Source organism: Adiantum capillus-veneris, chromosome 4, assembly GCF_014529385.1.
Source record: "Adiantum capillus-veneris isolate H3 chromosome 4, ASM1452938v2, whole genome shotgun sequence".
NCBI lineage: Eukaryota > Viridiplantae > Streptophyta > Polypodiopsida > Polypodiales > Pteridaceae > Adiantum > Adiantum capillus-veneris.
The window spans coordinates 27,573,562-27,591,585 of NC_140934.1; the positions used below are offsets into that span (position 1 = coordinate 27,573,562).

Sequence of the window (18,024 nt, forward strand, 5' to 3'; positions counted from 1 at the left end):
CATAGCCCAAGCTTGCTTTTTTTTTAAGACTTCGACGCACTAGTGAAGGACATAAATAATTATACCCTTAAATCTTCAAGTAACCCTTTTAAGTTTTACCTAAATATAGCTTAATGACGGATAGGTTCACAAGTGTATCATTGTGCAATTGCCATCGATACAAAATAATGAAACATAACATAAGATGGGCTCACTCCAAAGTGAAGTTATCATGACAAATGCATGAGCACATAGACACACATGCACAACATAATTGTAGGTAAAACCACGACCATGTCTGAGAGGAGAAGCCAGACTCGATGCTGGATGGAAACACTAGTAACTAAATTGCTTATACCACATATAAAGACTTAGGGATCATTGCAACTTCTGTTTCTGAAAAGTTTCATATATCTCTTTATTTCTAATAGTTTGTCATAATTCACCCATGGGAAGCTCAGTAGGCAAGCTTTGTCATTAGATGCCGGGCCTTCTTCATGGTGGAACGTAGGATGATATGTAACATGATACCATGCAGATGCTATTGCATATTCTTGGCTTGGATCATCAGTATTTTGCATGTCTTTGAACCAGCTCTTAGCCTCCCCTTTGAGAGCCAAAACTGCATTCTGAATTCTCTCTTCCACCTCCTTTGATGTGTTGCTAAATGTCTGTCTCAACTCGCTAAAGAAGCCAGTCAGCATCTCCGCTTCATTTTGGACCCCGTAAAACTCCATCAAAGCAGTAAGTTTTTCATAGTAAAGGCTCTTGTAGACGAGAGCCCTTTCCACATGGTCCTCAAAGCCATTAACAACTAAATCGGGATCATAATGCCCAGTACTCTCTTTTGCAGATCTTAACAAAGTATTTGCAGAAATTGCCTCTTTTGCTGCCCTGTAGAGTTTTCCAATGACTCCCGAGGAGATGTAGCTTTTCTTCCCAATTTTTTCCATAAAGTCGGGGTACGCTTGGGGACGCAGAGACCTTGGAAGCATAGCCGATACTCCAGTTTTAGGAAAATCAACTGCGATTGAAGCAAGCTCTGCAAGTTTTAAGCACTTCTGAGATCTGGCTTTCTCTGGCTCCTGATCAGCAAAGACTACATGGGCATTTGCTATGGTCCCTAAACTGTCATTGCTCATGTAGTCCACAAAGTATGTATGAATCTCCTGCTTGAATAAGAAAATGCTGTTATTTAAGAGCAGAAAATTTCTATCTTCCAAAGACTGAAAGTCATCGAAATAAAAATAGGCCAAGTGTCTATTTGCAGACAGTTTGATTCAAGAGATTTTTCATACCTCAAGAGTTGGAGGATGATCAAGAGCTATGGAATTCGGGGCATAGTATTCCATCGGCACCTCGACTGTTGGAGGAACCAATCTCTCATCCCATGCCACAAAGTACAGGTCTCCATCAAGATCACTACCAGAGCATTCATTGGGATGTGGTCTGCATTCTTACAACAAAGCAAAGAGGCCAATCAGCATGTCCTTTTAAATAGACTGTAATGGCAAATTGGCAATGATGCTTAATTCTTGCTGCAAAGCAAACTGAAGACAAAGAGGATGCCTTGAAAAGTTTACCTGGTCCCCTTTTGAGGAAAAACAACACAATCAACCATGTGTTGAAGACTGTGAGAATCAACAGCTTGTAGCACTCGAATATCCCCTGGATGAAGGCAAGGATTCTTTGTGATGACTACAGTTCCCTTAATTACACTAGCAGTACCGTCAAGTGAAGAGACCTTCACAAACACCTGCCCATAATTCAAGCACCCATACTCATCTAAACATCCCATCAAAATTCTTCCTTTAGGTACAAAGATTTTGGACTTCTTGCAGATCTGCTGAATCTGAGCAGATCTGAAGGCCCACATCATGCTAAAAAGGAAGGGTTCGTCTGAAGGATTGTATCCACACAAAAGCATCTGCACCGTCACATTACAATAATCTCCAGCACACGAGGTTTGTAGCATCTGCAAAGCATCCTCTCTATCTGTCATTACTCCGTCAAGAGAAGAAATTCTCTCCCTCTGCAGGACCTCGAAAACTTGGTCTTCTACACCCAATGTTGACAACAAGCTTATGACTTGTCTGTTTAGATAACAGGGTAAAAACCGTGACCACTCCAAAACATCAAGTGTGCTGTGGTTCGAATGAAATTTCTTCATGCTTGGCCGAAGAGAAAGCTTGTGTGATGATGAAGGGTCAATGGCAACTACACCTTTGTAGCCACCATAGCGAATTTGAAATGCTGATGGTGCCAACACCTCTTGCCTTGTACTTTCATAGCCACACTTCATGGCCACTTCTGCACCAAAAACAGGAGATATCTTTCCAATACCATCTGAAAAGCAATACTTCACTCCTCCACTCCATCTTTCAATGTCTGGAATCTCCTCAATTTCGTCCTCGTAAACATCCGGGCCTTGCTTCGACGCACTAAAGCACTGCCCCATGCGAGCTGCACAACTTGCTACATTCCTAAATTTTGAAAAATCGCCCATCCATGACCGAATGCCGTCACAAGTGGTAGTTTGATCTGAAGCAAACATCCAAACAGAATGCTCTCGAAGTTGACTTGAGGAAAAAGCCAGAAATTCATACATTTTCCCTCCAAACCTTATGCCCTGGTCTAATATTTTACGAATTCTATAATAAATTTCAGTGCGTTCCGGCCTGACCCTTGTCTCCAAAAACCTGTCAGAAGCGATTTCTAGAATTCTGGCAGAAAGTGAACTCATATCCTCATCTGCGAAATGAACTCTTATGAAATTTCCAATGTTGTCTTTATAGTGACGAGTGACTCGATTTGAAACCTCTGTTTCAGGTCCTACAAAATATTCTTTTGTTGGAGTCACAATGAGACGATTCATTTGTATCAAGCCTTCATCTAACTTTGATACAGCAAGCTTTCTCAAGCATTTATCTTGTGTTTGGCTGTTACACTCTCCTGGATTTATGGCTATGTCTCCAAATTCTTCAAATGCATGGACATTCAACAGTGTATCAGTAAAAACTTGGTACAAATGTTTCTCTGCTGCAGAAATTTCCAGATAATATGAGGACGATTGTGCGATACACCCTTTTTCTGTGAAATCTGCACATCGGCACCATAAATGCTCCTGGTCCTCAGAATTATCTCGAACAAAAGTAAACCTATCACTAACTGACTCTTTGCCTCTTTTCAGACTGTTCAACTTAAGCTTTCGGCGAATTTTTGGTGCAAATTTGGCCTGCAAAGGAATTGAGATGGATGTACTGGAGGAAAGGAAAAAAAAAAGCAAAGACAAAACAGTTGAACCAGCGCTCCAAAGATATTAAGTTGAGCTTTATACCCTTCACGGTGAACGCTTGACAAATCTTTCTGAGAATGCTTTCAGCATAAACCTTGGTTTGGCCAAAGCTATGGCATATGCTTCATGCTATCTGTATCTTCCACATGAGAGCGATTATGCTCACTTATACACAACCTTGCAAAGTGCTATGCACCTTACCAGGACTCTCTCCACAAGCATTTCTCAGCAATTAAACCTACTGAACGTAGATGAGCTATATGCATTGGGATAGGATATTCCATCCATTGGTGGAATTGCTGTGCCCAGCTCAAGTGAGTCTCGATCAAATGTGGGAGCTCATAAAATGCTTTCACAATGGATCATCACTTGTTTTCGTGCATTTATTTGTCAAATATTGCATGAGCACAGAGACAAGATCATTTGTTGATAGTCCTACAGTGAACAAGCAGACAGTGAACAAGCAGACAGTACTTCAGCAGGGTCTCTGTGGGAGTATTCATGTGACCATACCCTATGGCCGACTTGTACTGGACACCTGTTTGTACAACTGAGATGGCTTGCATCACAGAATAGAGAGCTAGGAAAAATACTCATGTTTATACTTGTAAAACGGAAGGTATGATGCATTTGTCTTTTTTGCAAGCCTCTTCAAATGTTTCAAGCTTAGTTTACAACTCTCGGGGGTGGGGGGGGGGGGGGGGTCTGGCAAAGAAAAAATTGACAAAAATTAACCGTGCAGTTTAATACATGGTATTTAGCAATTTTTCTTTTCCACAAAACTCATTCAAGCTCACTTACAAGCGCTTACAGCATGTTCTGTAGAAAGAAACTTGTGGGGCATTGATAGATAAGATGAAAGAACATACCTGTAGCAAAAGAAAGGTTCTAGATGATTGCCCTATTTCATTTTGGGTGCCACCAATCTCTAAACTCCGAAGATTCCAAGTCAGCTTGTATCTTGTGGAAATACTGGTTTTATCAAAGACAAGGACTAGTTTTCCTTTCGTACAATCTAGCGCTATTGTAACCAATAAATTTGCAGACCATAAGCTGTGAAATTCACTTTTAGTTGCAAGCCATCCCATGTGCAAAGAGATGGCATGAAAACGTATCTGAGGTCTGTCAAAAAGTTGCCTTGGCTCAAAATCGATCTGAAGTACCCTCTGCTGGAACCTCAACTTGCACTTCCTGGCAAGTTCTACAGCTTCAATTGCTGCTGTTTCTGCCTCAAACTGAACAAATCCAAAGCCTTTTGATTTCCAATTAGGCTTCTCTGTGTGTATTTTGCAGGCAAAGACAGTGTTTGAACCAATGCTTGATTCTAAGAACTCGACCAGCTCTTCTGCTATTGCTGTAAAGGGGATTTTCGAAACTCGAACTGTACAAGAGATGGTCATTGATTATCTGAATCCAGAAACAGTAAAAAAATTAGCACGAACAACAAGCAAGCAATATCTTTATGGACATTTTCATAAAGTTGCCAGCCAGTCTACCTACAAGGCTCTACTCTAGAACCTCTGTGTTAGTACCATAGCCACATGGAACGGGGAACAGGGGACGGGGAACGGAGTAACCGCCAAAAACAGGAATTGCGGAACGGGGGACCGGAACGGGGACTTCACAGGATGTGTGATTCAACTACAGACAAGAGGGCCATCTCCTGAATCGGCTGCCCTGCCAGACCATCTGCCCCGGCTGCCAGCCAGTAAAACATGGCACAATTAGAGCTGTGCAGCTGTGTCCCTTAGCCTTCTACCTTGCCTACACATGCACACGCACATTTCAGGGCCCTCTTCTCGAGCAGCTCTCCTGCCTTTCATTCACTCAGATGTACTTTCAAACACATGCTTCCTCATCCCTTCTTTTGTCTCCTCCTCCACGTTCGTTCTTTATTTCTTAAGTGCTCTCCCGAACTCTTCCCCGCAAACAACAGCATATTCACTCATTACATGGTTATAGATTGAACAAGAGTTGGATCTATGATGCTCTTACTTTTCAATACCATGTTTAAATTGTATGAGTGGTTGTCTAGAATGCTCTCATGTCTCTCCAACATGTTTAGCATGACTAGCTGGTGAATCTAGAAGAGCCAAGTGGTGGATCTAGGATGCTCCCACTTCTCTATAACATGTTTTATCTTTGCCGTTAACTGCAGCATCTATTAAAGGCTTTTCCTCCATGGAAACCTCATCAAGCTCAACAGTGCCAGGCTCGAGCGCTGAGTCGTAAGATGCAGCCACAGGAAACTTCTTTAGCCGAACCATGCTCTTTTACCTCGGCTATGCACTCCCTTGCCAACCCATGGACGCAGACAGGGCAACATTGCTACAAGTTGGCAGGCACTCATATCAGCAATGGTTCCAACTTCCAGTAGGAACCTCTTTTAACCTCTTGATGCGCCAAGAGCAGACCATGCAGGATGTGCCCAAGCCCTCTAAGCCCCCTCTAGTTCGAGCAGTTCACTTCCACCCCAACAACGGCTTCCTCTCCTCCACATCCAACTATCATCTACACTCAACCTCCAACCTACTAAGCCCAACTGCTTCTCACACACCTTCCCTCAACCCCTTCTTAGTCAGCCGGGATTGGATGCCCTTCTGCTCCACAACGATCGCGAAGCCAGGTACTCTTGCTGAGCACTCCGACGTAAGAACTTTGTTCCCTTTGTGATGCTAGTATTGATCTCTCCCCTCTCCAATGCGCCTGGAGGGTTGGTTAACTTTTGATGTTAGCCATTGGCGACAATATTTTTTCACAACACATGAAACCGGCATGAGACTTTGGCTTTCACCCAAAACTTTACTTTAAGCTTTAACACACAGAGAAACCTTGCAGAAGGAACCTGTGACGAGCATTAACACTTCAAAGCACACACAGCTCGGAAGCTAGAATGCTCCGAGCAGACACCGACAACTTGTAGGCCCCAAAAATTGGCGCCACTTTCGGTATTTCTTTATTCCTTTACAGGGTAAAGTTACAAAACTGGAGTCTTGGGAATCTTCATCTATCCAACTAGATCGCACCTGTTCCAGCAAAATTTTGGCAACATAACGGCCCCAAAACTCACCCTGAACAAATCCCCTTGCTGGAACTCCCTTCCAAAGACATAAACCCTCTGTTTTCAACCCAAAAACAGCAATTACAGCTCGCTATATTTACTAGTTTTTACCCTGTTTTCAACCCTAAACAGTCCCCAACTGTCCTCTAACAGTGGGGCACTGTTTCCAATGCTTCTGGCATCCATACGACTGCAAAACGATCCAAAAACAGCACATAACCAGCGCTAGAAATGAACATGTAAGGTGAGGTTATCACCCTCACTGGTGCCTGCTTTTGGAGTAGCAGTTAGCTACTCCTATTCCTGCTCAAAGAGGCTCTTGCCTCGACACAGAAGCATAAGACCACACAATTGTACATAGATCAAATGAAGAGCCCTCTTGTGGGACATCACGTTACTGCACGTAGGGGAGAGAGAGAGAGAGAGAGAGAGAGAGAGAGAGAGAGCAGTGTAGAGTGTGTAGAACATCACTTCTTGCACTACATTGTACATGAGAGGGAAAGCTTGCACACAACAGCTCACAACTTGTGACAAGAAATGAAAAATGCGTCCCCTTGCTAATTTCTACTCGACCCCTCTGCACATTTTTAGTAAATTGGCCAAAAAGTGCCACTTGGCACTCATGCATGCAATTTCCCCGCATTGGGCTTCCCGCTTAAAAATCTCTCAACTGGTGCATCAGTTGACTTTGCAATAGAGTAATAAAATGTTCCCCTTGTCATTCTAAAGCTCATGACACGAACAGATTTCGTGGCCCAAAATAGAAGTTCCCTAAATTTTAGGAGATGCTTCCATTGGACTCTCATTGGTCATCTGACCATCTTTCACCACTGGGACCACATCCAAAAATGCAATGTAGCCCAATTCTCGGGTGATTTTCTTTGGGTGATCCCACCTTGTCAATGTGCCTCTATGGAGTTAATTTCCTAGTATCCACCAATTTATTAAGTGTGGCGAGGGAACCTAGATGACTTTGAACTAAACCTAGACACCCTTTTACTACTCAAATTCCAGTGGCGACCAATTTTCCGGCTGCGAGTGAAACTACCGTTTCACACTGGCCATACAATGTCTGACCATTTGCAACTTCAAAAAGAGGGTCTCAAAAATTAAACAAAAATCATCGGAAAGAAACCAACAACTAAGGTTAGCAATTGCGACGTCCTCGTGACATACCCCTCTCTTGAAATCGCAAACGTCCTCGATTGCATACCATAAATACATGCCATTGATGATCTTGTGTTGTTAGCACTCTTTTATCATCGCATGTATACGCAAGAAAGATGATAAGACATAGATACAAATGACTTAATAAGACCTTCATACTTTTGTTATTTCCATCTATGATAGAAGTGAACATTGTACATTTAACATTTAAAGATCGATGCACACTGCTATTACACTCAATCCATAGGTACATTTGATGTACTAGCTCTATCATTATCCCTCCTTCGCGCACATTGGGTTGGGGCATACGTAGGCTGTAACCCAAAGGCTTCAAGGTAAAGCTGCAATACATTTGGTGACTCTTGACGATTCATGCTCTTCTATCCACTTTGTATCCATAGGTAGTTCTTGAACTTCACCAAGCAGCGCCTTGCAATTTGTCCCTTGACTTTTCTTTCCTTATGTGCCAAATCTGTTGAAGATGATGAAACAGGAAACAAAAGGAAGATAGCAACTCAGAGTAGGAAGAAGATGGAGAAGGAGAAGACACAGAGCTTGCGTACGAGATCTCTGTAGTCTCTCTCTGTATTAGAATAATAGAGTATATACAAACTCAGAGCTACAAAGCTTATATGAAACCCTAAGAGATAAGGTGTCCTTTCACACCGGATGTCCAGGGGGAAAAACCCAGTGAGAGAAAAGTGCCCCTGGTGAAGCGCGTACACACACTAACACTACTACATGTCTACAAATCCCCCCTGTAGTGATAGTGTGAATCCGTACAAGGTAGCAGATCATCATGTGTATAAGAGTAAGCCCAAAGCTTTTCGGAAAGCTTCAAACTTTTCTCGTAATAACGCCTTCGTAAATAGATCTGCAATGTTATCCTGTGTAGGACAGTAAGTTAGTGTGATCTCCCCTGCATGTAGCCTTTCCCTGACATAGTGGTAGTGAACCTCTATGTGCTTTGTTCTTGCATGAAATACTGGATTCCTTGCAACTGCCATAGCACTTTGACTGTCAGTGAAAATGGTAGTGGGTGCCTATTGACACTCACAAAGATCTGTCAATAACCTGCGTATCCATACACAATCAACTGTTGCCGTGAAAGCTGCCCTGTACTCAGCTTCACAAGTTGATGTAGCCACTATGGGTTGCTTCTTGCTTAGCCAAGATATACATGCATTTCCCAAGAAAAAACAATTGCCACTTGTGGAATGTCGTGTGTCAAAATCACCAACCCAATCTGAATCGCTGTAACCAAGAAGCTGCATAGAACTGTGCTTTCCATACATATCCCCCCTTGGAAAGAACATGGAAAGATTAGGGGTACCTGAAAGGTAATGAAGTATGCGCTTCACAGCCTGCCAATGATGCATACCTGGGCTGTGCATAAATCTGCTTGCTTGTGAAACCCCAAATTGAATGTCTGGACGAGTGTTGCCTGCCAAATATATCAAGCAACCAACGGCTGCTACATAAGTATGTACATCAAAAGGTTCTCCAGCATCGTGCATGCTCAACTTTGATCCAGTTTCTACAGGTGTAGAGATTGGTTTACAATTTTGCATACCAAACTTGTCCAAAATTTTATGCAAATATTTTGCCTGCAACATGTATATGCCATCCTCTGATTGCACAAACTGAATACCCGAGTAATAATGTAGCAAACCAAGATCAAACATCTCAAAGGTTTTTCTCAAAGCATCTTTAAACGCTTCAATTTCATCTGCAGTATTGCCTGTAAGAAGCATATCATCCACATAAAGTGTTAGCATAATGAGAACTCCATCTCTCTTTTTGACATACAAAGTACTTTCTGTTGGACTATTCTGAAATCCCTGGCCAATCAAATAAGTATGTATCTTCTCATACCATGCTCTTGGAGCCTGTTTGAGACCATACAAAGCTTTACGCAATCTATATACCTTTTGCTCTTGACCTTTTACAACAAAACCACTTGGTTGACTTACATAAACTTCTTCCTACAAATCACAATTCAAAAAAGCAGTTTTGATATCCAACTGATACACTTTCCAACCATGATGAGCAGCAATTGCAACTAGTGATCTAACTGTGGACGCACGAGAAGTAGGAGCAAAGGTTTCATCATAATCTATGTCTTTCTGTTGTACATAGCCTTTTGCCACAAGCCTTGCTTTGTACCTGTCAACAGTACCATCTTGTTTCCTTTTTACCTTAAAAACCCACTTTGTACCAATAGGCTTTTTACCTGTAGGCAAGTCCACTAGATCCCATGTATGATTCTTATGAATAGAATCAATTTCTTGTTGCATAGCATCTTTCCACTGAACACACTCTAAAGCTTGTTCAAATGAATCAGGCTCATCTACATCACAAAGAGTGCTCATCTGCATCACAAAGAGTGCTAAAGCAAGCCAAATCTACTTGCTCTCTACAAAAAGTAGTACCAACACGTGTTTTTCGTGGCAACGGTGCATCCAACTTGCTATCCTGCAAAGTTTTCTGAACCCATTTAGGCAAGGTTCTTTCTTCCTTGAGAACTTCTTGCTCTTCACGCACAATTTCCTCTACATCATGAGGTGTCACATGCTGATCAAAAGATTGATCAAGATTATCAACCTGTTGTGATTCTTGATTCTCCACAAAAGAAGGAAGTAAGCCTTCAAATACATCATGTGTCTGCATATGAGGTACATCAAAAGCAACCATAGGTTGAACAGTAGTTTCTGCAAAAATTACATCACGACTTTCAAAAATCTTGTTTGTAGTAGGATTGTAAAGTCTATAACCTTTACTTCCACTACTGTACCCCACAAATATACATTTGATTACCTTATCATCAAGTTTCCCACGTAACTGTTGAGGGATGTGAGCATAAGCAAAACAACCAAAAACACGAAGATAACTGACTGAAGGTTTTCTGTCATACCAAGCTTCATATGGAGTAATGGTCTTCAAGGCACGAGTAGGACACCTGTTCAAAACATGTGCTGCACAAGCAACTGCCTCCATCCATAGCTTATGAGGCAAACTCTTAGCCTTGAGCATACATCTAGCTGTCTCCATTAAAGACCTGTTCTTCCTTTCTGCAACACCATTCTGTTGTGGTGTGTATGGCATAGTGCATTGTTGTTTAATGCCTTTCTTTCCCAAAAAATCCTTAAATGCACCTGACATGTATTCACCTCCTCGATCGGTACGAAGAGTCTGTACTTTGCAACCTGTTTCATTTTCAACCATGGCAACATAATGTTGAAAAACTGCAAACACATCTGACTTTGCTTTGAGTGGATACACCCAACAAAACCTAGAAAAGTCATCAATGAAGGTCACAAAATAAAGGTTGTTTCCTATAGATGGCGTCCTCATAGGACCACATACATCACTGTGTACAAGCTGCAACTTTCGTGTCCCTCTAACTGAACCATCCTGCGAAAATGCAAATCTGTGCATCTTTCCAAGAACGCAACCTTCACATACATGTCTTGGTGGCATCTCCAATAAAGACAAATCATGCACCATATTATGACGTTGTAAAGTCATCAAACTGCCATAACTAACATGCCCAAATCTAGCATGCCACAACTCAGCATCCTGCATGGCCTGAGTTTTTGTTTCTGCAATACATACCTGAATCTGCTTTTCATAACGATTTAGCACAAATAGTCCATTTTCCAACGTACCTGTAGTGATAAGAGAATAACCATTCTCTCGATCTCGTACAACACATCTGTCATCCTCAAAAATGACCCGAAGACCAATTTTTGCAAGAGAGGATATAGACAACAAATTCTTCTTGATCCCTGGAACATATAAGACATCTGGCAAGCATAAATCTGAACCATCTGAAATGGTAATCAAAATCTTACCAACGCCTTTGATTGGATAAGAAGCATTATTTGCACATGTCACCTTCTTTCCTGCTGGAGCTGCATCCAATGAACAAAACAAATCCTTCCTTGAAGTAATATACCTGGATGCACCACTATCAAAGTATCAAATCATTTGTGTCTCGTCAACACTGTAAGCAAAAAAATATAAACATACTACAAAAGCATAAGAATCCTGCACAAAGTTTGCAGACTCTTCTTTAGCTGTAGAAGAATCACCAGAAGCTGAAACAACCAAACTTGACTCTTTCTTCTTTTCTTTAGCAATTCGCTTTTTACACTCACTAATGTAGTGACCAGGTTTCTTGCAGTAGTGACATTTACCTTTCTTCTTGGACTCGTCGGAATCACCTTTAGACTTCTCTGAAGACTGTCCTGCACCAGACTTGGAGTGATGAGCACTCTCTTTACCCTTGTTTTTGTTATGTACAACAAGAGCATGATCCATACCATCCACCTGTAAAGACTTGTTCTTACGTGATTGATCCTTCTGCAATAGCAAAGCTACTAACTCTTCAAAATGAAGAGGCTCAGGATTAGCTCGCAAAGACAGAGTCAAAGAAGTCTGAAAAGTCAAATAAGATGGTGGTAGTAAACTGAGTGTTTTGGAAACCAAGTCCTTCTCTGGAATCACTTCATCAATGCTAAGCAATTGCTCTTTAAGATCCCTGATTTTTGTAAGATGCTCGACGATATCGTCACCTTCGTCCATCTGTTATTTTGTCAAGTTGTTTCTTCAAAAACTCTATTCTGGCAGCGTTTCTTCCTCCAAACATAGCTTGCAGAGTGTTCCAAGCATCCTCAGAAGTTCTCCAAGATCTGATATGTGGTGTGATTGTCCTCTTTATGGTTAAGGCAATCACAGCCATAGCTTGTGCATCTTTAGTATCCCATCTCTTTTGCTCTGGAGTGACTTGTGAGGGTCCTGCACCAACAGCTGCACCACGACCAGGCGTGGCAGGTGCAATGCTAACTAGACGAACTTCATCTCCAGATACATAATCCCACAATCCTTTACCAACCAAAACATTTTTGGCCATAAAAGACCAAAGAGAATAGTTGGTACCATCCAATTTGTCTTCGGATGTAAACGCACCAAAAATCTCTTTCTCCGTAGATTGAGCCATACTGTGGATGCACACAAGAGAGCAAAAGAACCTCCAAGAGATTCACAAATCTCTTCTCCAATGCAAGCAAAACTCTACACAAAATCTCAGCACAAAGCTAAGACAAGCTGCTTCCCAAAAGAACTGTTTACCTGAAGAAAATCTGTCAAAAAGCACACCCTCTTGATCTAAACGCCTCCGAAAAGTAACTTCTGCTACGCTGCTCGGAACAAAATTCTGAGGGCTCGAACGGCTTCGAAAGGGGGGTAAAACCCCAAGTCGCCTGATCAGAATACTCTCGGAACGTCGAGGATACTCCCACGAGCAAATTTTTCGAAAACTGCCTAAAAACCGCGATTGCGCGCGCGGACACGAAAACGCAAGTAGAGGCTCTGGAAATCACCAAGCTCTGATACCAATTGTTGAAGATGATGAAACACGAAACAGAAGGAAGATAGCAACTCAGAGTAGGAAGAAGATGGAGAAGGAGAAGACACAAAGCTTGCGTACGAGATCTCTGTAGTCTCTCTCTCTCTGTATTAGAATAATAGAGTATATACAAACTCAGAGCTACAAAGCTTATATGAAACCCTAAGAGATAAGGTGTCCTTTCACACCGGATGTCCAGGGAGAAAAACCCAGTGGGAGAAAAGTGTCCCTGGTGAAGCGCGTATACACACTAACACTACTACATGTCTACAAAATCTACTCAAAACTAAAATTTCATCAAGTTCCTCAACTTCTGGCTGGTCCTCATTTAACATATCTTCTGGCACATAACCCACGAAGGATCTTAGAAGACTCGTGTGAAACGCATTATAAATCTTCCAAGCGTCATGCAATTTCAGTCTATAAGCAACATCGTTGATCTTATAAAGCACTTGAAAAGGCCCATAGTAACGCATGCTGAGCTTTGGAAACAACCGTTCCTTGCCCTTCATTTTCTTCAATCTTTCCTTTTCAAATCGCAAAAGTACCCAATCACCAGGTGAAAACAACAGTTCACGACGGTAACGATCAGCAATCCTTTTTTGTTTTGCTTGAGTCTTCTCTAGGGCAACTTTAATTTTCTTATACATTTCATCCATGTTCTTGACATACCGATCTACCTCAAAGATCTTGTCCTTTGTATGCAAAATGGGAGGAACTTTCTTGCTACCTTCAACAATCTCAAAAGGTGCCTTGCCAGTTGACGAATGCACCGTATTGTTGTACGCGTACTCAAGCATAGGCAAATACTGTTCCCACTTGCCTTTATTATCTAACACATAACACTTCAGCAAGTCCAAGACAGTAGAATTAGCCTCTTCTAACTGTCCATCAATTTGTGGATGAAATGAAGACGAGAACTTGAGCATAGTGCCCATGTTCTCAAACAATCCTCTCCAAAACAAACTTGTCGTGCAAGGATCACGATCACTGACAATCAATTATGGCATACCATGGTACTTGAACACATTGTACATGAACAACCGTGCCATCTGATCAGATTTTATCTTCTTCCTCACAAAGATAAAATGGGCTTGCTTGCTGAACCTGCATATAATGGTCCATATACCATTATTCCCTGTTGGTGTTCTTGGAAGATCAAAGATAAAATCCATAGCAATACTTTCCCATGGCTTATCCAGAATCAGCAGTGGCTGTAACAACCCTGGTACCTTTTGCCTGTCAAACTTGACCTTTTGGCAAATCACACATGCTCGCACAAAGGCCTCCATATCTCTCCTAAGGTTAGGCCAATAAAAGAATGTCTCTACCGCTATAATTGTCGCATCAATACCAGAATGCCCTGCATACGGTGGGACATGACTTTCTACCATGACCTTATGTCGCAATGGCCTAGTGACACAAAGTCTGCCATGCATCATCATAATATCGTCTCTGGGGAGGTAGTGCTCATGACGTTGCCCTTCTTGCAACTATTCAAAAATCCTTGTGAAATCTTCATCTGTGGCATATTGGTCCTTCATGTCATCAAGCTCATGATGATAAGGAATTGACACAGCTAAAATTTGTGGCTTTCTCGATAACGCATCAGCCACAACATTCTTCTTGCCTTCCACATGTATAATCTGGAAGTGGAACAAAGAGAGAATATTTGCCCATCGCATCAAAATATCACATCCTGCAAGATTAGAGACTACAAAACGATGAGTGAATTGTTTTTGTTGAATAACCAATTTGACATCATTACAATCTTGAGATATCAAAGCGTCCACACCTTTAGAGAACCCCTGCACCAAAACAGTGGGAACAGGGGAAGGCTGAAGATGTTGACGTTTCACAAGAGACTCACTAATGAGATCTTCACAACTTCCAAAATCAAACCACACAATGACCCTTTGACCATGAACATGTCGATAGCATTTTAGAAGTTCCTCATCTCCTCCTGCGTAGCTTCTTTCTCTACCACGCTCATAGCATTCACTTGAGGGGTAGGGCTAGAAGTTGAAGCAGTAGCGGGTTTATTTTTGGATTCTTCCTTAAGGCGATCCTTTGACAACGGAAACACCTACGTTCCTTTGCATACAATGCATGTTCTTCACTTAATTGACCCCTACAATTCCTTGAGAAACCTTCTTATTAAATGTGAGTTTAGGTTTATCAAACTTTCCTTTACCCTCACAGATGGACCCGTCCAAGATAGAGACCGTTCAAAATTGGCCAAAACTGAAGAATGTGATGAAGTTCAAAGCTTTTTGGGTTTGTGCTTGTATTACAAGCAGTTCATTAGAAAGTTCACGAAGATTGCCTCCTACTATGTATGTATATATGAGGAGTCTTGACACGAGGCAAAGACATGGCATGTCACCAAGGGGACGTTGGCTATGATGGGATAGTTGTCGTATCACAGGACTATCGCAATCTTGCAATCACTCATAGCCACAGATTGGTCCCGATGCAAGCCACTCGTAAAGATTGCGTACTTTGTTGTTGTAGCAACCTTAGTCTTCCCAAGCTCCCAATGAGAATCATCTCATGGAAGGGATTTGATGAACCTCATTATACACAATATTGGGTACATTTGAGGCAGAAGCTTCAAAGATGCTTGGTTGGTGGTTGCATTGATGCTTTGATGATAAGGGAGTATCCTCTTGTGAGGGTTGCATTCGGTGTTGCCAACATTTGCTTTGGAGTTGATAAGAGACTTTTTGGTCTGTTGTGTTTGGTTCCATAGGAGCCAAGGGTGGCATATGTATTTCCATTGTGGATTCTTGGTGGCATGCCATTGTGGATAGTGGAGTCATCGTGCTTGGACGGGCTCAAACGCTCATGCTACGCTTTTATGGCAAGACTATTGGCTTGGTGAATGTCTATGCCCCGCGGGTTCTCAACTATGATTGCCCATGCCTTGCCACACAAGTGGCACCCTGGTGTGTTGAGAGAGGCATCCACATGCTCAACGACACCCGGATCCCCAACCATATCAAAAAGAAGAGGCGAAAAGCTCGTGTATGCACGCGAGCTTTCTCACATGTGTGTGCACGCATGCGTGTGTGCGCACGAACACACACATTGATATGAAGGTCTAACACTCTGACTGAGAAACATCAAAATTGAGGCAAGATAAATGCGTGCACACACACACACACACACACACAATGATATGAAGGTCTAACACTGTGACAGAGAAACATCAAAATCGAGTCAAGACAGACAATCTAGAGGCTTATGTGGCACGCTGGTCTTTTGGTTCTGGTAACTTCTTTGCATTCACCCTGCTTTCGTTGTTCGAAGGTCGATGGAGAAAAAATGAGAATTGGGTACAAGCATGGTCTTTACAAGTGAAGAAAGAAAAAGGAGAGCACCTTGTCGTTTTGGCGAACCGGTGCCTGCGTGTTATGCTGTGTTTCCTGCGCTCGCCTTCTAGGTTTTTTTCCCTGGTGCAAACTGCAGAACACCATCAAGGATACGGTGAAATGCAGCGCTTGCCTGCTCGGCAGAATTATGCCAAATGCATGCTGCAGTGCTTGCTTTACAACAATCTTTGTTCCCTGACAATCAAGTGTAAGATTATGTCAGGCGCATGCTTCACATGCTCGAGCGACCCGGCTCTAAACCACAAAACTTCTTGAAAAACTACCTGTGTGTTTGCCAAATGAGCACTCCACCATCATCTTTGTAAGGTCTCATTCCGTATGAAGGAGGCATCTTCAATCATCGAGAATGGTTAGAGTTGATGGCAGCAGAAAAGCTTGCGATAAACGCGGAGAGAGTCGAGCAGGGGGAGAGAGATTCTAACCTTAGGCCTACAGTCAAATCCAAGCTCACAGCCCTGAGAATGTGTTTTGTACATTTGAATATATATGTCATACGTGAGCATGTCATGAGAATATATGTCATCGAAGCTTTCACTTTCCACAACATCATAAGCCTAATGGGCATTGACAGACGTCTTAGGCTGAGTTCACATGGAGACGGAGGAAACCAACCTCTTTCTCAAAGTTCTCCGCCCCCCTTTTTTTCGCAAGATGCGGTAGCTATTCTGCATGCACTAGTAACAGCATTGGCCCATGTTCATCTCTCCAGCCTACATATCGCGCTCCTATGAATGATTACATTGAGGACATACCAAATAATAAGAGTTTTCATGTTCTGGAACTTCCACTTGCATTGTTTTCTATCCAAACAAAAGCTTCCACATGGCATCAAGTTAGAGAGGCCTGCTAAGTCTAGGCATAAACAAAAGAGGGCGCATGGCTAACCTTCGTGTTGTGGGCCATTGTGGCCCTCTAAGAAAAGGGCCAGTTTGGATACCCAAAAATGTGATAGCAAATCTATCACTAAGCTCCTAGACAATCAAATTCTTATAGCTATCATATAGATCACCTTTTTATGAGCTTTTTTGATGTCATGAGTTAAGACAGGAGGAAGCTTGAGAGATGATCCATTTGCTAGAATCATACTTAATTAAACCCAAACTACGTATTCGAAGCATCCAATATTATTATGACATTTGTATTTTGTTCCTTCAATATTTCTTTGACTCTTAGCTTTTGCTTGATACTAGCTAGCCAAGAGGCAAAGCAATGGGAAATTTCCCCAAGCCCCCCCCCCCCCCCCCCAAAAAGCAGAACATCTACCACCACCCAAATCTCAATGAATGGGACAAGTTGTTATTAGACTTACGCCACTCTGCTGCTTTGCAGGTCTAGGGCATGCATGTACGGCTAGTGTGCCTCCGGGTTGGCCACCCATGCATACACATATAGGCTGTATTGTTCGATCGCCCACTTCTAGGCCAGCCGCCTCTGTTTTGTCCACGCACCCTACTCACACTTATTTTTTCCATGTTGGGTCATGGGGGCATTCCTCTGCATGCTCGACCTCCCCTTGGACCCCTATATATGTGAGGCCAGGGGGGTACCCACCTATATCATATGATCATTGTATGGGCCTTTTGTTTTGGTAGTCATGGGGGACTTATCGCCCCCTCTTCCCTACACACTAGTGTTTGTGTCTACTCTCTCTCTCTCTCTCTCTCTCTCTCTCTCTCTCTCTCTCTCTCTCTCTCTCTCTCTCTCTCTCTCTCTAAGG

The 18,024-nt window shown here is 42.4% G+C and overlaps 1 protein-coding gene across 5 annotated transcripts; it reads right to left on the reverse strand.

Moving 5' to 3' along the window:
• Positions 1-123: 123 nt before the first annotated feature.
• LOC147458907 (putative RNA-dependent RNA polymerase 1) lies at positions 124-16,987 on the reverse strand. 5 transcript variants are annotated; one of them, XM_086510324.1, is made up of 7 exons: positions 16,730-16,987; positions 16,571-16,638; positions 16,296-16,481; positions 4,144-4,681; positions 1,563-3,214; positions 1,278-1,428; positions 124-1,148 (listed from the first exon to the last, which is right to left on the reverse strand). In XM_086510324.1, exons 4-7 carry the CDS (start codon positions 4,672-4,674, stop codon positions 351-353), a joined length of 3,132 nt encoding a protein of 1,043 aa, XP_086366450.1. In that variant the 5' UTR covers positions 4,675-4,681; positions 16,296-16,481; positions 16,571-16,638; positions 16,730-16,987; the 3' UTR covers positions 124-350. The 5 variants fall into 5 exon arrangements, with proteins under 5 accessions (XP_086366450.1, XP_086366449.1, XP_086366451.1 ...); XM_086510323.1 differs by having other exon boundaries at positions 16,571-16,987; XM_086510325.1 differs by lacking the exons at positions 16,571-16,638; positions 16,730-16,987 and adding an exon at positions 11,357-11,460 and having other exon boundaries at positions 16,296-16,383.
• Positions 16,988-18,024: the final 1,037 nt, after the last annotated feature.